Source organism: Rhyacophila brunnea, unplaced genomic scaffold, assembly GCF_057557595.1.
Source record: "Rhyacophila brunnea isolate RB1 unplaced genomic scaffold, BYU_Rbru_1.0 scaffold_13, whole genome shotgun sequence".
Classification (NCBI taxonomy): Eukaryota; Metazoa; Arthropoda; class Insecta; order Trichoptera; family Rhyacophilidae; genus Rhyacophila; species Rhyacophila brunnea.
In genome coordinates, this window is record NW_028232785.1 from 14,871,420 (window position 1) to 14,893,421 (window position 22,002).

The 22,002-nt window shown below is 36.1% G+C and overlaps 1 protein-coding gene and 1 long non-coding RNA gene across 2 annotated transcripts; both read right to left on the bottom strand.

Annotated features, from left to right (window-relative positions):
• Window positions 1-88: 88 nt before the first annotated feature.
• On the bottom strand, window positions 89-12,393 carry LOC147076612 (uncharacterized). Its single transcript, XM_085941299.1, has 5 exons — window positions 12,205-12,393; window positions 8,716-8,847; window positions 6,448-6,546; window positions 4,369-4,521; window positions 89-2,757 (listed from the first exon to the last, which is right to left on the bottom strand). Exons 1-5 carry the CDS (start codon window positions 12,352-12,354, stop codon window positions 1,606-1,608), a joined length of 1,686 nt encoding a protein of 561 aa, XP_085797425.1. The 5' UTR covers window positions 12,355-12,393; the 3' UTR covers window positions 89-1,605.
• A 2,447-nt stretch (window positions 12,394-14,840) lies between these two features.
• LOC147076613 (uncharacterized) lies at window positions 14,841-21,838 on the bottom strand. Its single transcript, XR_015069663.1, has 4 exons — window positions 21,631-21,838; window positions 21,439-21,528; window positions 18,549-18,680; window positions 14,841-17,522 (listed from the first exon to the last, which is right to left on the bottom strand). It is a non-coding gene; the product is annotated as an uncharacterized LOC147076613 (long non-coding RNA).
• Window positions 21,839-22,002: the final 164 nt, after the last annotated feature.

The window sequence follows — 22,002 nt, forward strand, 5'->3', positions numbered from 1 at the left end:
GCTATAGGCCATCGTGTGTGGGGTTGAAGGACACCACTATGGAATATTGTAGGTTGCAAATTGAAATAAAGACATTAATTTTAAACGTTTATTATTACAAGCAGTTTAGGTACAATATTATTAATTTGATTTAAGTCAGTGCCCACTAAAGAAGGAAGCCGATACATTTCACAACTGGTCCTACTTTTCGCCCCTCCCGTTGTCTATGGATGACCTGTCATTGTCTATAGAGTGCTCATACTGACGCGTCTGTTTTGTTCACTTGTCGGAGTAGGTATTCTTAGTTTCAGATTATTTTAACGTATCTTGGAGACCTTGGAGTTCATCTGATTTAGTAGTTATGTGTTATTAATAATTGTAAGTGTCGATCAAAATAAGTAAACTTCTTCTGTGTATAATATCATAATACACTAGGACGTTTGTCAATGTGACAGTCGATTCTAAACTACAAAAACTAATAACTTATTTATACTCTTCAGCCATTATAGAATACCAAACTCTGCTTGCAAGTACGTTAACAATAAATAGTATGGCAGTGGACCACTCGTTGCTTGCGCAAAAAGGTATGCTCAGGCTTTATTAAGTCCGATAAATGATTAATCGGCAGCAGAAACTCATGTTGGCAAATTGTAGGTAAGTAATAGTAGGCATTGAAAAGTGAAGCGAAGACAAAATCTTGGTAATAATAGGATAAACGTACAATATTATAATATTGCCAACTTGCCAGTTAATATATTATGGAATGTTACATTCTCAAAATCTTGTGAATTATTTATTGAATAAAAGAAATGGTCAATCCATACCGGCAAGTTTTCCAGTCGAAAATAGTAGTATCTTCTAACAAATGATGCAGAAGAATGATTTCAATCTTTGCTTACTTGACTGCATCAAAAGTTTTTCGAAAAAGTCAATAGGTGACTGAAAATATTACATTAATTACGGCTCGGAAAAAAACCGGAAATTTCCTGGTTCGGTATTAAAAGGAATAAACATTAATCACGGAAATTTCCGGGTCCGGTACGATAAGGAGATTTGTTTGCCAGATCCGAGATTTTAACCCTGGATCCACTACAATTTAGGCCTTACACGTCACCCACTTGATTATCATGAACGTTTATTACTTTTACTAAATTCTGCAATCTTCCATTCCTAAACTTGGATCTACATTTTTTTATTACAACGTTTTTCTTAGCTCGTATTTTTATTTGTCCGGTACAAATCTTGCAATAGATTTTTAACTAACTTCCCGACTAGCTAGACATTTAAAAATTTAAGAATATATTAGAACACGATGGCATTGCATTTTTTTAAAATACTTTTAGCCATCTTTAAGTAGAATTGAATTCATTTTCAGTTAATTCTGTTTTGTATGAAAAGTTATTTTGACACCATTATTGGTTGCTAGGGGTCTGGGGTCTTAGCAACTAAATTCTTAATATATACGTGCGTTACTATGGAAATTAATATGACGTGTCAAATACAATTTTTTTAGATCGTTTAAGCTAGTCAAGTCAAGTTTATATGGATCAACATAATTTAAAAACGTTATATATAAAAAGTTCTTTTTATCTTCTGTAACTTATCTAATTCCACTATATTATGATACTAATCGTCACCAGCATGTAATTTGTTATGTGATTCAAAATGTTTAAGAGTTTTGGTTGCATACGAGCATATATCGCAAGTGTATGCTTTTTTAGTATGTACTCGCTTTTTATGCGATTTTAGATAACATCGATGGGTAAATTTAAATGGGCATAGATTACACTTGAATCGTTTTTCATCTGTATGTTTAATTTTGTGTTTCTTCAACGATTGAGCTAGTCTGCATGTATAAGAACAAACATCGCACTGAAATGGCTTTTCAGCACTATGCTTCATGCTATGCCTTTTTAGGTCATATGATTCTATACATGTATAAGAACACACATCACAACTATACGGTCTTTCACCAGTGTGTCGCATTCGATGTAATTTTAGATTACGTGAATTTAAAAATTTCTGCGAGCAAATGTCGCATATGTGCGGTTTCTCGCCAGTATGTATCCTTTTGTGCTTTTGTAAATTCGCAGACACTGTACACGTATAAGAACATATATCGCAATTATACGGTCTCTCACCTGTGTGTTTCATTTTATGTATTTTGAGTTCAAATGATTTTCTACACGTATAAGAACATTCATCGCATTTGTGAGGTTTTTCGCCGGTGTGTCTCATCTGATGCAATTCCAAACTGCGAAGCGTTGAGAATTTATTTGTGCAATCATTGCAATTATAAGGTTTTTCGCCTGTATGTGTCATTTTATGTGCTTTCAAGTAACTACGAAATAAGCATGTAAAAGGACACACATCGCATTTAAATGGTTTTTCGCCGGAATGCCTCATTTTATGAGTTGTGAGGTTACTCAACTGAGAGCAAGTATACGGACATTCACTGCATTTATACGGTTTTTCACCAGAGTGTGTATATTTGTGTTTTTCTAACTCTAAAGGTCTAATGCATGTATACGTGCAAAAATCGCATTTATATGGTCCACTGTGTCCTATTTTGTTCACAACCTTTGGACGATCCATTGTTATTATCTCCTGTTTTATATTTTGTTCATCAATTGTTATAGATGAATCTTGCAAAGGATCTTTTTCGATTTCACTAGCTGTAGATTCTAAGGTTTTGACGATATCTTCCTGTTCATTTAACTTACTGAACTTTGTGTCAACGGGTCCAACCTTATTCTCGAGGTGTTTTGGGTTACGTTTCTGGGAACAAATAGGTTAAGAAGTTTATTATAAATCTTTTATAAAAATATACAACAACACAATTTTTCTATATGTTTTCTATGACATCGCTAACTATAAATAGTAACCTAAAGAGTATTGTGACTAGAGGACATTCAAACAGTGCCTATTCGTATGGAAATTGATATTTAATATATTTATTATAGTGTAATATGTCTGCTTATATATATATATATCTCTTCTTTTTTTACCCTGTCACGTCCCAACATTGGGGCATAGGGCAAGCACAAGTTGGCGCCACTTCCCTCGGTCCATCGCCAACTCCTGCGCCCCCGCCATGCCAGACCTGCAGCACGTAGGTCGCTCTTGTCGCATCGCTGCAGGGTGAGGGAGGGCCGGCCACGGCGACGGAACCCCTGAGGCTGTGCCACAAGGGTACGAAGTGCCTCACTCCTTGGCGGCATCCGGAATACGTGTCCCAGCCACGTAAGGCGTCTCTTTGTGATAATTTCAATCGCCGAAGGCTGTTGTGTTTGCTCACGAACTCGGATGTTTGTAACGCGTTCGTACCAATGTACCCCCAAGATTCAGCGGAGACATCGATGCCCAAAGCTCAAAAGCCTCAAGAGACTCTTGAAGCTTAATAAGATGCCATATCTCACAGCTATACAGGAGCACAGGTAGCACGCACGCGTTAAATATACGACCGATTGAACATATTAATCCAAGCACAGGATATATATATATATATATATATATATATATATTATATCGACTATAGAAAAGAAAAAGGGCGTAATCCACACAAATCAAATTGTACAGGAGGCACAAAATAGTTTATAATATAATCCTTGTATTTCATTTATCATACTAGATATACGCATGTAAGTATTTTTAAAAAATCATGACACTTTGATAACAAATCAATCACTGAATGTAATTGATGTTTCATTTTTCAACCCTCCCCAAACGTTTCCGATGATCAAAAATAAAACTGCCTCTACGAAGCAGGTTACCACCATTTTTTATGATCATTATCAGTATGATTTTTGTAGATTAATTGGGTTTGCAGAACGGACAACTTGATGTGCTGACATCGTTGCCGACTATTAAAGTAGATAGCCGTTACATTCAAAACGACTTGTCCTACTTTTTCCGCCCCTCCCGTTATTGTCTATGGATGACCTGTCATTGCGTGTCATTGTTCTATAGACTGCTCATACTGACGCATCTGTCGTGTTCACACAGGGAATGGTTTGATTTGAATAGATAAGTTACATGATAAATAATACACTAGCATTAACACACCTTCTACAACTGTAATGCATAGATCAATGCTATATATTTTTTTATAAATCGATATTACCATCGGTTTTTGTGTGAAGGACTAGTCTGACTTTGACAGTTGATGACTAACAGGGACTAACAGGAGTGTAATTTATTAATATATTTGATTTGAGAATTTTTTAGGAGCTAATCAATATGTCAAGTAATCTCGGATCTGATTTTGACAACTGAACAGTGGACCACTCGTTGCATGTGCAAAAAGATATGCTCAGGCTGTATTAATTTAAAGATGGCGCTGGCCAAGCTACAGCTGAAATACATTAAAAAAATAATGTCAATGTATACCTGATCTACAGTAATTTCTGCAGAATATGAACATCCAGCCACAGGCTCATTATATGTGAATGAATGTATTAAATTTTTATCAAATTCTTCTTTAAAATTATCTGGCTGACTAATAGTTTTCTTCACTGTTTTTAAGATTTCTTTCGTACTATCCTGAAACGAAAAATCAATGTTACAATCACAAAAACACCCTGCCAAAAACATATGAATCTACTGCAGTGACGAAGGGTGGAGGTAGGCCATTGAGATCCGTCATATATCCGTCGTGCATACTAAGCTTTGTCAGTGAAACGTATTTGTTTCCATTGAACTAAGACTTCAATGTGTAGATAGTGTTTATTAGTTTTTAAAATTCAATTAAACCCTGCCTAATCCAAGCCATAGTAGATAAAAAATCATTTAATATTTATTTCTAAAAGAATATTTTTTATCGATTACGGTTTGGCTTAGGCAGGGCTTAATGAATTAAAAAAAACACAATCTGTAATACGATACTATGTATTCTTAATTCAACGTAAACAAATAAGTACGACTGAAAAACTATGCAATATTTTGTCGAATCGCCCATAGCTTACCTTAACTATTATGGTCTGGTTTAGGCAGGGTATAATTGAATTTTAAAAACTAATCAGCACATTCTGCAAATTGTTTCTTAGTTCAATGAAAATAAATAAACATACCTAGCTGACAAAGTTTGGATACACTGTGTAGGTATGTCGAATCTTAACAGCCTATCTCCACCCTTCGTCACTAACCGGGAATGAAACCCAGTATTTTACACATTTGACTACAATGATCACTATAAATATTTATGACCTTTGTCAAGCGAATTATTTAGGATGTAGGTATGTGTTGAAAAAGGAACGATTCGCTGTAGTGGGAAATATAAACCCTGCAATGAGGTTAACTAGTTTGTCTATGCATGCATCATATAGTGAATGTACAATGTAAACACACATAAGCAGTGACGTCCTGTGGGGGTAGGCAGATTGAGCGTCGCTTAGGGGCGGCAGTTACTCGGAGGGCGGCAAATCGAGGAGAATCTTAGGTAGGTATATATATAAATAGCTACCTAAACTTAATACCTAATAACGGAAATAACTTTCCATTAAAAATCAGCTCACTGGTTGGAAACAAAATGAATACGTGTATTAAATAAGGCTCTAAGTACCAAAAAGTAGTATTGCCTGTAGTTACAAAATACCGAGTCATTGCAGTAAAATTTCATGAAGCTGACCTTTTGAAAAATGTGGTTTTACAGTGTGAAGCAATCACGCCAGCTTCTATAATTTTAGGTATTAAGAACTCGCAAGTGTCAACACACCATCGTCAGCCATTTTATATTGAATGAGGTTGACCACTGTAGTGCTATTTACACCATTATAAATAAAACAGGCCAACGGACTTACAACGTCGACAGGTTTAAATATTTTGCTGTATTTTTTTGACTCGCTTGAGGCACTTAGACTATAGTTGAAGTTATTGTCGTTAGTATGTAGAACACTTTTCTATAAAAATGTCAGTTTTTTTGTTTTTGGTACTTAGAGCCTTAATTAATACACGTATTCAAATGTATTAATTAACATACCTACAAAGTTTAACAGGACTCTAATAGTTTGTCGGTTTCGCGATGTCTAGTTTACTTCCGTTGTCTTTGGAGGTCACGTCCTTGATAACCAGTAATGACACGCGCAGATTTTTGAATTATAGCTAGTTACATATTTGCCTAATTTAAAATAAATCAAAAAATTTTTGTTAGTCACTCGCGAATTTTGGAAGTTGTTAGGTGTACATTTAAATGTATCTGAAACCATGGACTCACAATATTTCTATTGAAGCAGACATAGCATTTAGATTAGATTTAGTTATATATTTTGTCGGTAATGTTTCAATACAACACATTTCTTAGATATATTATTTTAGTCATGAAAGGATAATAAAAATACTGTATAAAAAATGGGGCGGCCTTTTTTCGCTGCCTAGGGGCGGCATTTTATCCACAGACGTCACTGCACATAAGTGTACTTATACACGATCAACACAGGTAGCACTAATTAAACAACTATTTAAATTATTTACCTTTGGCTCGTTTTGACAGGTGGAAACCGGGTCATTTTCTTTTTGTGTACATAGAATACCAATTTCTGTTTTCATTTCCACTTCAGGTTTGATATTAACCTAAAATAAAATTTAAAAAAATTAGCATCTTTGAAATAAACAAGCCGTTTCAAAGCATATTATTAATTATTATAAAATACCTGACAAAGACTTTGAAAGTAATTGACTGCTTTCAAAATTAGTTCAGTAAAAATATATGATTAGTGAATTAATATAAATAGAAAGGCCCAGAAGCATTAAGGTGACGCATCAGTGAAACGCCAAATAATTTCCAACTGTAGGCGCGACGAAATTTTGGACTCGCTGCCATTCACTGAGAGAATCTCGAGCCAGAAGCACGTCACTTTGCTGCGTGATGGCGACGGGTCAATTAATTCTAAAATCGTGTAAAGATGACTAAAAACGTTACCCATTTACTTTAAAAAGAAAACATGTCAATGAATATATTGTTATTGTTACTAATCGAACAATAAACAGAACATAAAATGAACGTATGTTGGATTTATATGAAAAATAATATTTCGTTTGACAGATGTCATTTGCACCCGCGACCCGCAGTCCGCGCATCGCCTAGCAACGATCTTTTTAGACCGTGCCTCAACTAATGTATGGCCTTAAGGCTATACTTCAGTTGAGGCATGGTCTAAAAAGATCGTGGGTAGGCGATGCGCGGATTGTGCAAATAACGCGTGCCGAACGAAATATAATTTTGTCATAAAAATCCAACATGCGTCCATTTATTGTTATATTACTAATAATAATAGTATATTCATTGACATGTTTTCTTTTTTAAATACATACGTAAAGTTTTTTAGTCATCTTTACACGATTTAAGAATATTTTCATCCGACGCCATGACAAAACAAATCGACGTGCTTACACCTCCATTCCGATTGGCGACTAGTGAGAAATTTCGTCGCACCTACTGTTGAAAATTATTTGCCGTTTCACTGAAGTACGCTCTTAAATATCACTAATCAATAAACACTAATCAGCCGTTAGACGGGTAGAAAGACCATGGCCCCCGCATCCTGAAGCGGGCCCCTAGCCAGGGTGTTTGATTGGCTCCAGTACTTATCGCTAAGTTATCGTTGTGTAGTATTCTATAGTAGTCAGGGAACAAAGAATTAATGAGAAATGAAATGTGGAGTAACAAGCAACAGATCTCGAGTGTGGAAGAATTTGGGATAAACTTAAACACGTGTTAAACATACGTCATTATAAACTTGTCTTTCGTTCTGACAACTGTTCTCGGTTTATGCACTGACACTCATTCAATATTGTAATATTTGAAGGCTACAACACAAGTGCACTATTGCACGTCTATAATGTGTTACGTTTACGTGGGATAGTCACACATTCAAAACCCTGCTTCAAAATGTAGTGTATTGGGGTATAGCATATCTGAATTCTATTTATTAATCAGTTATGTGATAGTAGTATTCACAAAATGTCAGGGCGAATTTTTTTACAATTGAATGTCAATGGTTTAAAAAAACATATTTACTAAAGAACAGATAATAAATAAAAATCCGATAAGCTATATTCAATACGCTACATTTTGATGCAGGGTTTGGAATGTGTGACTGTTCTACGAAAATTAAACACATATTATGCACGTGCAGTAGTGTGTGTAAAACACCGATATTAAATGAGCGTGACGTATGACGTATTATTGACACGTGTTTAAGTTTATCCCGGTTTCTTCTTTACTCGAGATCGGTTACCTGCTACTCCTTACCCGTTATATATTTTAGATTCCATTATTTCTGAGTTCCCTGCAATGACATTAATATGGACGAAGCATCTGGAAAAAAAATGACAATCACTTTTTTGTCGGGTCTGCCGAATGGCATAATCTGTTCTAACGCTATTACAATAAAGGTGATATTGCTATAAATTCCCGATGCTTTTTGTCGGGTCTGCCGAATGGTTCGGTTCGAACGGGTTCGCTCAAATGAACATTGACACTAGAAACACTGTTCTAACGCCATTACAATAAAGGTGATATTGCTATAAATTCCCGATGCGTGATATCGCATACTGGAAATTGCGTGACGTCTACCTATACATGTGCAAATGTCGCTATGCGCGAAATTACTTGCTACTGTATTGAGTGCGTTGTCCATTAATAATGTCATTGGTTCCCTGATATTTACATAGCAAGATGCATATTATTATAATTATATAGCGTAGAAACATGCATATAAAATAAATTAGATTACATACCTGCTTGTCTTGCTTCTGTCGAGAATACGTACGTCTAGAAACAGGATTGTTATATACAAATGGACAAATTGCATCTTCCTCGAATTTAATTTTTGAGCTTTCCGGCGGGCAAACTGGTTCAGACTTGACATTCTGCAAAACACAACACAGTACCATTATTCTTCACATTGACTGCTGACTACATTATTACTTTTTAATAATCACATTTAAATAGCATGCTAATTATATCGAATGGCCACATAATCGTTACGCGCTAGGTGCGTCTGTAGCGTCCAATGTATTTTTGAGACAGTACCTATACAAAATGAATGTATGACGATCACGCACGACATAAGTGAAACTTTATATTTTGCTCCCCATTCTCGGACACGCTGACACAACGTAAAAGATGTAATATTGCATAGTGTCATGTTATTTACACATGACACTGACATATTATTTTATAACATGACACACGATTTTTGATGATGGCAACTACGCAAAACATCGACAGGATCACGCCGGATAGTTTGTACGCAGTTCGTGAAACGATTTCCGGCGCTAACAAAAAAGCGGCTTGAGAACGAAAAGGCGAAGCGGCAGCTCTCTCACAGTTTTTAGCCTTCAAACGAAGCAGACGTGTTTCTCGAGTTCCAAGTCCCGGGAACCGGGGCACATGGCCTTGATTTCCTGACGTTTTGGAGACGTTGGTGAAGGCCCACTGAAGGACGTCCCCAACAGGCCAGGAGATCGAAGGTACCCCATGGACCCGGCACGTTTGAAGACGCACTCCTCGATTCCGTCCTGGAAGGATTCGAGGACCGCGATGGAAACTGAAGAGCCTATTTTTGTATTTGGTATTGATTTTTGTTCTTTTTATGTTACGGTCCACCGAACTAGCTTTTTATTTTAATTCTAACTTTGTTCGATTATTATATTTGTGTTAGGCGCTCGTGACTCATTTCATAAATCATACAACTTTATACAATGTCGCCCGCAAGTTAATCTTATACATTAATTATATATCCGTTGAAATTTCTTTACTTGCTTTTTATTTAATTATCCTTATCACTATTGTCTCTATGCATCATCATAGAGTGGCGCTCAAACCGAGATTACATATTTAATTCCATATTTATTATGCCTTTTTATTAATTTAGGAACATTAACGAATGAGTGAAGTAACCGGACAGGTAACTGAGGTCTATAGAGGTAATAAGTCAAACCATCCACGACCCTGCACCATTTCCCCGAGTCTCATGCTCTATATCCCATATCCACTCCTCATTTCCCTACGTGACAATCTGATCAATTGTCACAATTCCCACATATTCCCTACATCCCCATCCTTCCCATCCCCCTGTCAAATCATTCTATGACAACACACTTTATTCATATGGCAACAAAACGGCAAAGGACAACCTGAGTACGCATGCGCACCACGTTAGTTTCAAGAGAGTTCGTAAACTATTTCCAGCGCTAAAGACGCAAGGCGGCTTTTTAACATCAAGGCGAGGCGGGATCAAGTCTCTCAGTTTTGATCGTTCGAACGAAGCAGACGTCTCTCAGTTCCGATCGTTCGAGCGAAGAAGTCCTCCTGAAGACGGCTCTTAAGTTTTGAGCCCTGGGCCGGACCACATGGCTCTCCGTTCCTGAAGATTATTATGGCCAACCGAAGGAAGACCCTTTCAAGGCCAGGGAGATCGAAGGAAGCCCAGGGTTCCGAAACATTTGAAGATGAGCTGAGATCATATTATTTGTTTTGTGGTATTTATTAATATTTTCATTACGTTACGGTCCACCGAACTAGCATTTTATTTGTATTCTAAATTGTCTGAATATTATACTACGTTAGGCGCTCGTAATTGATTTGATTAATTTACACCTTTATATACTTTCGCCCGGTAGTAAATTTTATATAAATTTTATATCAAATCCGAGATACTTATCAATGCATTTTAATGTATTTTATAATACAGCCCATACACGAATGAATGAAGTAACCGGACAGGTAACTGAGGTTTTAGAGGTAATGTCAAACCACCCACGACCCTGCATTCCCTAAGTCTCATGTGCTTCCGCACTCCTATCCCATCTCCACGCTCCATACTCAGGCACACCTGCATACATACTTCTCATCCAATTCCCTTCCTATCCATCATAAATCCTACCCACCTACCTCCTCATCCTTATCAATACGTATATTCTGAAATTTTATTTTACCTACTGAAATTTCTAGTACCTATATGTAAGTCACATTTATTTCATTGGAATAAATTATAAAATTTGCTGCGATAAGCAGAGCGTTGGAGCGGAGCTCAGAGCACCGGAGCAATGGGATTTTATCTGGAGCAAAAGCGGAGCCGGAGCACCGAAAATTTGTGGTGCTCTACTGCTCCGGATTTTTTGTTTTATTATTAATTTTTCGTCCTAAGATCCAATGAAAATAATATATTTTGACACTTTGCACCACTGGAATTATATGAAATATGGCAAGACAGCCGAGTGATAAATAATTTTACTTTTTTGATAGAACAGGCAAATAATGAGAGACGATTTCCCGTCGGAATTTTGTTTAATGGAATTTATAACGAAAATGACGATTATTTTAAAACTACATACTTATTTTTTTAACATTATTTGTATAAGTAAGTACATAATTAAATTTCATTAATTTTTTTTTACCCGGAGCGGAGCAAACCCTGGAGCGGAGCCGGAGCAAGTATAAGATCCCGGAGCGGAGCAACACAAAAAAGGTGCGCACATTGCCGACTCGAGTAGAAAGCCGATACATACACAACGACTGGTCCTACTTTTTCCGCCCGTCCCGTTGTTGTCGATGGATGACCTGTCATTGTCCTATAGAGTGCTCATACTGACGCGTCTGTCGTATTCACACAGGGAATAGTTTGATTTGGATAGATGAGTTACATGATAAATAATACACTAGCATTAACACATCTTCTACAAATGTAATGCATAGGTCAATGCTACATATTTTTTGGAAATCGATATTACCACCGGTTTTTGTGTGAAGAACTAGTCTGACTTTGACAGCTGATGAACAACAGGAATGTATATTATATTATTAATAACACTTATAGTTAATATAGGTATTTGATGTGAGAATTTTCATAAACAAGAAAGGGCGAATCAATAATGTCAAGCAATCTGGGATCCGATTTTGACAGCTGAAAAGTGGACCACTCGTTGCTTGTGCAAAAAGTTATGTTCAGGCTTTATTAATCTAAAGATGGTCCGCTCCAACGCTCTGGTGACAAAGTTCCCGTGTTGTGCTTCACTGATGTTTCATTTATCAATAACCGATTTAAATAGATATCTAACAAGGAACGCCAAGAGGTCATAATGTGACAGTTCTCTTGTTACCTATATTCGACCGACAATCAAATAGCGATGATTTACAAAAATACAAGTTTAAGTATTGATTAACTATCGAAAGGGTCTTAATTGGCATTATAAACTATGAGTAAATAAGTATTTAAAAATAACCTCAAAACTGGTTCGGGAATCGTCGAAATTCTCTTGTTTTACAGAAATGTGCACATCTGCTATGTTTGGATCTTCAATAATGGGTACGTCAAACCAATGCTGGTCTTCTGCATCAGGTGGGACTTCATCAGGTTCACGTTTTATCTTCATTTTGTAGACTACGTCGTACAGGTGACAGCTACGGTGTTTCTATAGACCATAGACTAATATACCACGTAGTAGGTTCTCATAGCTAACTACCCATAGACATTCGTGTAGTGGTGCCTGTCATTCTAGATTGACTTTAAGTGCTCGGCCGTAGTGAATTGGCGGGCGCGACGCGGCGGCGTCTTGCGAAACTCAAACGTATAACCGTGCGTATTATGCCCCAAAAAAGACACTGTCTACGAACATTTTAGACACGGTTATACGTTTGAGTTCCGCAAGACGCCGCCGCGCCGCCCCCGCGCATCCACTACGTTCTTGCACTAAATCTACCTACCTATGTCAAAAATAATTGTACTTATTTCTAATATTACCTACTTACTTATGCAGGCTCTCTGTTACAAGAAAAAAAAGATTTTTCCTAGTCAGTTAAAAATAAATACCTACCGCAATTTCTTGTTTAAATATTGCAAACAAACTAGATCCGGCATTATGCTGCAAATTAAGCGACTAGAAAATTCGAAGTTTTTTCTAATGTTTTTACTGTCATTTTAAGTGACATCCCGTGGGGGTAGGCAGATTGAGCATCGCTTGGGGGCGGCAGTTACTTGAAGGGCGGCAAATCGAGAAAACTCCTTAGGTACCTATATATTATAGAAATAGGTACGTAACTTAGTAATTACGGATATATCTATACATTATAAAATACAGCTAACTGGTTGGAAACAAAATGTATTAATAATTGATATGGAATGTTTAACCGGAGTGTTTTTTTTGTCGGGTTTGCGATGTCTAGTTTACTATCGTTATCTTTGGACGTCACATCCTTGATGGCGAGCAATGACACGTCCAGATTTGAGAATTATATTTAAATTATAGGTAGGTACATACTCGTAGGTACCCACTTATACTCAAACAACATCTTTTTGGCTACGTGTTAAAACTACGAACTACAATCTCCTCCCATTTAAACCGCAATTCCATTATAAACTAACAAGCTCCTCCCATTTAGTCGACAACAGCGCCTTCCGGCTTTTGCCTAAATCTTGTTGTTGGAGAGTACCTAATTAATTTATCCAAATATTTTTGCCAGTCACTCGAGAGTTTTGAAAGTTATCAGGTGTATATTGAATTGTATCTGAAAACCGTGGACTCGCAATATTGTCTTTTGAAGTAGAGGTGGCATTTAAATTAGACATATATATATTTTGTTAGTATTGTCTCCATACAACACATTTCTTAGATATTAGAGTCATGGAAGGATGATAAAAAATATTGTATAAAAAGTGGGGTGGCATTTTTGCGCTGCCTAAGGGCGGCATTTTGTCTAGGGACGTCACTCGTCATTTTGTTCTTGTGCGGTGGGGTGGTATGACTTTAACAGTAACTAGAAGACAAGCGAATGAACCAAGCAGCGTCTCATCACGCTGAGAGTGACGAAGCAACGTTAGACCTGGCTCGGCGCCACGTTCTGGGAGTTCCAAAAGAGCACCTCGTCCTAGCCTGCATGTTCTTCAGACAATTATTGAATTCTGGCATCCTGGAAGGCCGATAAATACTATCTATAAAGTGTATAGGTAGGTACTGTGGAGCTACGGGATACTGGTATGACCTGGAACGACGCAAGAAGATTGTCGATCGACAGGGATTCTCGGAGACACCGTATGGTATTCATATTATGCTCCAGCCAAGGTGAGGAAATGACCGAAGAAGATTTCTTTAGGTAGTTAGTGTCAAATATTATGAAATATGTATGCATGAATTATTAATAAAATGATCTTTGTTTTAGTAAATACTTACAATGTTAATAGGTAATCCTATGACCTATTTGTTAAAAAAGAATAGTTTCTTGACACTTTTCTGAATTTTGAGATGGCATTTTGCTTATTTTCTTACCCTATCTAGCATAATTTTTGTGAATTACAGTTGGCAGCACTTCTACTATTTATATATATTTTTTATAAAAGTCCTAAAGCCCCGTTTAAATTGTTATAATATACCTAGCAGGAAGCATTAGTCTCCATTTTGAATAATTAGGAACTCAGGTGAACTTTACACACGACCTATTAGCAGAAGAACAATATGAAACGATGACATATACCTATATGACTCGTGAATACCCACCAATTTACTTTAGGATTATTCTCCAGAACCGACAATTAAATACTTTTTATATACCAGTTTCTTCTTGAATACTATGAAGGTCAGAATGATGTTACCTAGTAGGTAACTATGTTTCAGGAAGGTGGTAAGGTAAGCACATCAATGAGACAAGATCTATTTTTGACAAATTACAATTGGAGAAAAACACGGATAGGTAATGTTATGTGACTTTAAAGCACACGTTTATTATTATTAAAAGTTACAATCAATTTTAATTAATTAATTAAATAAGTTTTACATGGCTACGTGTTAAGTATTTAAAAAATTACAATATATATTTATATACATTTATTATTCAATTATACCTAGTCATAGTTAAGAAAGGACCAGAGTGATTTACACTTACATTATTTCTACTAAATAGTCGAAAACAGATTTCAAAACAAATGTATTTAGTGGTTCTGTCATTAGTTATTTATGAAATTATAGGGACAATGACAATGCTAGGTATATTAAAAATAATAAAAAACTAGCAAATAGCAAGTCGCACACGACAGCATTATTTATTTGTTGTCATGGATAGCAATACAGAACAACACAAGCATAGACCACTCCAAGCCAATCCGCTTCGCACCACACTCGGTTTTAATCGAGCGTATCACGAGGCCCTGCGTTTGATGTGAAGCATAAGCAGATTTTACGCCTGGGAATGCCTCAGGATCAGATGCCCAAGACTGAGATCACCACACACTCAAGTGAGCTTTGACCGAGTTTACTGACATACTACCTACGTAATTTAAAAAAAAGAGCCATGGGAAAGAAAGACACGGATACTTAACAGAAATAAATAAATTGTATGATATATAAGAAAAACAATACGGACAAAAAAAAAATGTAGAGATCTTCACGTCCGCAATACAGGTCAGCTAGTATGGTAATAAAATTATTATTAATTGAGTTAGCATTTACTTGGTAGAATTTCATTTTACAAGAAATGAAAATATAAATAATATTAAATTCTACAGGTTTTTTAAAAATGGTTTTATCGATAGCTATTTCGGTTGCAACACTGCCAATCTCCGCCAGACTTTAGGGTGTATCTTCAGATGTATTAGAACTGATTTACAGATTACAGAACAGATGCTTGTGGAAGAAACTAGGATGATTTAGGAGTACCAAAGATATTATTCAGCTCCCCGTCACATTGCAAGTGAAAAGGCGAGGTTCCACTTGGTTCAGCTACTTGTTACGGAAATCTCATGAGAGTGTCAACCTAGCATATCTGTTTTCCAAGCCAACAGAAAACTAAAGACTGCTAAATAGCTGGCAATACCTAAACACGACATGGTGGCGTCAATATGATTCGAATAGTGACCGATAATGGGTTAAGAAGAATACCACATTGTATTTTTATCATTATAGAAGACATTCACGCAATAATTTTGATAAAAGATAGATTATTTACCTACGTGGGTAATTTTATAATTTATGTGTTGACATTTGCGCTATATCACACGAAACTATATGGGTTTCTTTATGTTTTTTAAGACTTCTACTGTCTGAATATTTACACGAACACGCATCACAACTGTATGGTTTTTCGCCAGTATGACGTGTATTATGTCGTTTCAAGTTATGTGACTTTTTTGTCGTATACGAACAAACATCGCATTTATAAAGTGTGACATTAGTCGGCATTTTCTGTCTAACATTGATCGATTCTGTTAGACCGGGATGTGTCATTTGATGTCTTTTAAGATTACTGATTTGAGAACATCTATATGAGCAAATTTGACAACTATATGGTTTTTCACCACTATGCGTCAATTTGTGCATTTTTAAGTTGTGAGATGTTGTACACTCATAAGAACAAGCACCGCATTTATACGGCTTTTCACCAGTATGTGTCATTTTATGAATTTTCATATAAAACGGTTTCGAGCATTTATATGTGCATACATCACACGAATATAGTTTTTTACGAGCGTGCGTTTTTTTATGAACTTTTAAATTACATAACTGCAAAGATTTATATGGGCATGCGTTACATTTATACGGTTTTTCGTCAGAATGGGATTTTTTATGAGTTTTTAAATATAATAATTTTGAGCATTGGTATGGACAAACGTCGCACTTGTATGGTTTTCGCCTGTATGTCTCATTTTATGATATTTCAGAATACTACGTTGAGTGCACTTATATGAGCACATATCGCATTTATATTGTTTTTCACCAGTATGTCTTATTTTATGAATTTTAAGATTACCCAGCTGACTGCACGTATAAGAGCATAGATCACATTTATATGGTTTTAATCCTGTATGCGTTATTTTATGAGTTTTTAGCAAGCAAAGCTGTGAGAATTTAAGCGAACAAATATTGCATTGAAATGGCTTTTCACCAGTATGTCTAAACTTATGTGCTTTGAGACTGCCAATCCTTGAGCATTTATATGTGCAAATATCGCATTTAAATGGTTTTTCGCCAGTGTGCGTCATTTTGTGAACATTCAAATGAGAAACCTGAGAACACTTATATGAACACACATCACATTTATATGGCTTTTCACCAGTGTGTGTCAGTTTATGAATTTTTAAATTACCAAGCTGAGAGCATTTATATGAACATATATCGCAACTGTACGGTTTTTCGCCTGTGTGTGTCATCTTGTGAATGTTCAGCCATGGAAGTCGCGAGAATGAATACGAACACACATCGCATTTATATGGCTTTTCTTTAAATTTACTTGTTTTAAATTTTTTGCCGATCGTACATGTTTTTTTGTGACTTTGTAGTACGCGTCGATATTCAAACACTGAGTAACACAAGCTGCAAATAAAATTACGAGAAAAATATTTTAATCTTGTCAACTCAAGTCGAATTTCCTTTGGACAATAGATTATAGATACTTTTTCTTTAATATTTTGTACGTGTGTATTTGATTCTGAATTCTTTATAATCCTGTCTTGGAATTCATCTGTTTTAACTTCAATGCGATTATCCTGCTTGTAAACGTCAGTGGAACTCACATCTGTATTGTGGTGGCCTTTGAAACATTGTTGCGTAGAAACCTACAAAATAAGTTAGCTTTATTATATAATTTATTGAATTTACCTTCAAATTGTACAGAATTTGAAACAGTCTGAAAAACATAACCATTTGGATAAAAACTTTATACAAAATGAGACTTTTTAATATTACAATAAGTCATAAGATCCGACGACAACGCGGTGAGGGACACCAGTGCCTTATGCATATTCCATCCCTAGGCAAAGTTAAGCCATTTGATTTTTACTTTCAAATTGTCTGCTAAGTACCTACCTACCTGAGTAACCTACTTTCATATTAAACTGTTTATTTTCGGCGAAATATCTTAAACTGACAAATAATACACATATCTACTGAAAATAAGAGCATTTCTACGATACCTACTCACAAACACTGTTGTTCTTGGTACGTGGAGGTTTATCCAAGACATATCTAAGATAGGCCAATTAGGTCACTAGCTTCATAGACTACCCAAGGGTAGTCAACCTGATCCCTACCACCAACTAGTGGGCGTACCAGCTTTCATGATGGGCGGTAGGGGTTTTAAAAACATTTTCGTTATGTTTTCCTGGGTTCCTAACAAAAACTGAACCAGATATCCAGTATTTAGTTTCACAGCAGCAGCCTCAGGGATCTCATTAATAATTTAATTAATTAAATGTAATATTATCAGAATTCATGCTTCTATGTATGCAAAGTATAGGTATATATTAACTACAGTAAGTTGTTTATAAAGATTTATTCTGCCAAACTCAGTGAAAGTATTTGGTAAGTAATTATGATAATATGCTTTAAATTGCTGTTAATCTGCTTTATATTTTTTATAAAGTAAAGTAACTTCCCTACTTTATAAATCACCATTACTGTGGAACCGGTCGGCGGTTAGAAAAGTTAATACTAACAGAGATACAAAAGTTGGCGGTATGTATAAAGAGGTTGACTACCCCTGGACTACACCAATAGGAGAATATAAGGCTCACTGCAACGTTGTTATAGTCAAAGCTACCTACTTAAAAATATGTAGAATATGGCTTTATCATTTTACTCACCTGTGAATCAGTTTCAATCTTCAAGGTATTAGAGCATTCGCCGTATTCTAAAAATGAATGATTTTCATCCAAGGCTTCCATATGAAGAGAGTCGATATTATAATTTACTTTCACATCAGGTTTGATGTCAACCTACAAATAAAACAAAAACAATTGAATAACTGATATTTTAAAACATCGACTTTGCCTTACGACAAAGTTACGATCATGTCCGATCCTAATATGATCATATGGGCCTCCACAGGGTAGAGGTTTGTGTTAACAGATTATTTTTTACGAAAAATGGATGTCAGCCACTTGCTCAACCTATCAGTGCCATACCCTGACAAACACAAATTGAAAAACCATATGTGTACTTGCCAGACCCATGATCCGAACCTGGGACCCACGGCGTTATAGTCCAACGCTTAAGCCGCGCGGCCAACGTGGGTGTTAGATGAATTCAAATAATAAACATTATTAGTTGTTATATTTTTAGTAATATAATATCTTTTTTTTTTAATTATCAATAACCATGTCCTTGCTTTTTCGTACATGTGGTTGTTAGTAATTTTGAACAATCACAAACACCCAGGCTTTGAGAAAAACACATAAATATTGTGTCCTGACCGGGAATCGAACCCAGAACTCTCGGGAGGAAGGCAAGCGCCTTACGCACTGCACCACGAGTGCCGCCTTTTTTAAATATTTTTTTAATATCAACACTAATTATTCTGTACTATTTCATAGGATTAGGTTTTAGTGTTCTGGTGTCACCTTCTGAAATATCCATGGTCTGTGGATATAATTATTTTATACTTATGATAGTGGCAGTGAATGAATTTACGTATCTATTGTCGAACAAGAACTTCTTATTTACATGTTAAAACTGTGAACTAACAAGCTCCTCCTTTGCAGTTAATTGCACTTCCGTGTCAAACGAGGAACGCCCCTAAATTTATCATTGCAATTTACGCTTCCGTGGTGTACGATTCTATCATTTTACGTAATTTGATGCTTTTTATAATTAAAATATATATAAAACGATCAGTAGTGATATTATAATTATTATTAGTAAACTTTTGGTTTATTGCCAAGAAGAAAAGGAGTCACTTCTAAAAAGACGATTCATTAGTTAAACACGCGTTGCCGCCATGACAGTTACGTCACTGAGCACTGAGAAGTCTTCCATATGCGACTACAGTGACTTCCGGTTATCGACAAGATCTTGTTGTCAAACTGTAGATTAGATTATCACCAAATGAAGACATCGGAATGCTGCTAACTATACAATTTAAGTTTTAATCAATATAAATACCTAGTAAAGTTTTGTAACATATTTAAATGTGCGGCACTAACGCAGTTTCTACAAACGGACAGATACGTGGTGACAAGCTTTCTCCCTGTATCATAATGAATTATCTTTTTCTCTCCAGCAGACACATGGCTTTCGTTTGTTGAATATTCTTCTTCTTATTGTGCCATCCCCTAGCGGAGGTCGGCTACCATCAAGGCGATTTTATCTTTGTCGTCTGCTACCGGAACAGTTCAGTGGAACTGCACTCGTACCAATCACGGAGGTTCTTAAGCCACGAAATGCGGCGCCGTTTTCTGCTACGCTTACCGTTGATCTTTCCTTGAATAACAAGTTGGTGAATGCTGTACCTTTGTCCTCTCATAATATTGCCGAGGTACTGTAGTTTCCTGGTTTTGATACTACGTAGAACTTCTCGGTCCTTACCCATTCGATTGAGAACTTCAACATTTGTCACCCGGTCAGTACAAGGAATTTTGAGGATGCGTCTATACAGCCACATCTCAAAAGCTTCAAGTCTCCGTGACATCTCTTGGTTTAGCGTCCATACTTCCATAACACAGAAAAGAATTGAGAGAACATAACAACGTACCATACGCAGTCTCAGACCTAGGTTAAGGTCTCGATTGCTGAGGCGTCTCATTTTGAGAAAGGCTCTCCTTGCGATCTCAATTCTAGTTTTTATTTCCTGAGACTTGTCCCATGTCTCATTGACCCATGTACCTAAATATTTAATATTGGAGACTGAATTTGTCCAAGAAAGTCGGGCATTCCTTATCTATAATTCGAACATGCACGTCTGCCCCTGAGGAGAAATAATTTGTCGAGTCTGTGTAGCTCAATAATTTTTGTGTCTTTTATTACGTCAAATGATTCAATAAACCAAGCTACGACGCCGCCAAATATCGCGCTTTCATTATATATATAATAACACGTATTCTCTAAATATTTACTCTCACTACACTCCACCCTCTCCCGTATTGTCTTATTTAGGAAAGCCTGTGTTGAAGGGTAGAGTAAAGACAGTTTCTTCTGACATTACCGCCACGACAAATCACTTTGGAACGATGTTAATATCATTTGAAGTAACGTACTAACACCTAAATGAGTTGCCTGCACTGCCACAAGAATCTGACAATATTCCACATAAATGTACCGAAATATAAGTTAAAGCAATGAAATCTCGAATGTGAACCACATCCAGATGGAGCGACATCATAAAAAAGCGACTGAATTATGTATAAACACATAAGAATCTCTAAAATTATATTAACATAATATAGAAGTAGCAACAATATGTGAACTGAAATTCAAAGGGCACCCATACCTACTACAAAAGTCTACACTTTTTCCTGGATTAGTAGGTAAAAATGAAATATATAAGTAGGTGGGTACCTACATAAAAAACGTAGATTTGACACTGCTTCTTTTTGCTTGTTCCTTTAGAGTAGGTAGATTTCCAGGTGGCGTTGTGAAGTATTTTTTTCACTGAAAAGGGTCAGTGAATCATAATTATTATAAGTTTAGGATTCTCTGGTATACACCCGCCGCCATACGAGAAAATGAATTGAATAGTTATGTAGATTTGTGAGTTACCTGTGAATAAGTAAGAGTGCTTCCGCCGACATCTTGCGTGTGTAGAGAATCGACTTTAAATTTGACTTCCACCTCGGGTTTGATGTCAACCTTAAAAAAACAACATCATTATCGAAGCATATATAATATAATACACAGAATACAGATTACCTAACGCATTCACTTCTCTATAATAAATTAAGCTATAATAACCTCAAAACTGTCAGCATTTGCATCATCAATAATCTCTTGCTTTATAAATGCTTCCGGATTGTTGGTCGGCTCAAAGGTAATACTGATTGGTGTATGGGTAATAGACTCAAAGTCTACAGGTTCAGTTTTAATGTCCATGTTTAATGGTTAAATCGCTATGTTATGTAAATAAATGATGAAGTTATTGAGGTGTCCCAACACGACAGAAAATGACAGCTTTCACTCAAACGAAGTGTTGCTATAATAAATAATATAGGTTATGTATCTTTGTTAAAGCCATGAAGCCCAATACTTGGCAATTACTGTGGCAAACTCACAGGTTTGAGGAATAAATAGGAATTACATTATTTTATGTTAAAATTATTTTGACCT

Excerpts from the sequence above, each read along its gene's own strand:
- LOC147076612 (XM_085941299.1), bottom strand. The coding sequence starts at position 12,354 with ATGAAGATAAAACGTGAACCTGATGAAGTCCCACCTGATGCAGAAGAC. Across the intron at positions 6,547-8,715 it reads GACAGAAGCAAGACAAGCAG|GTTAATATCAAACCTGAAGT; the intron begins GTATGTAATCTA and ends ATTTTATTTTAG. Across the intron at positions 4,522-6,447 it reads CCTGTCAAAACGAGCCAAAG|GATAGTACGAAAGAAATCTT; the intron begins GTAAATAATTTA and ends TTTTCGTTTCAG.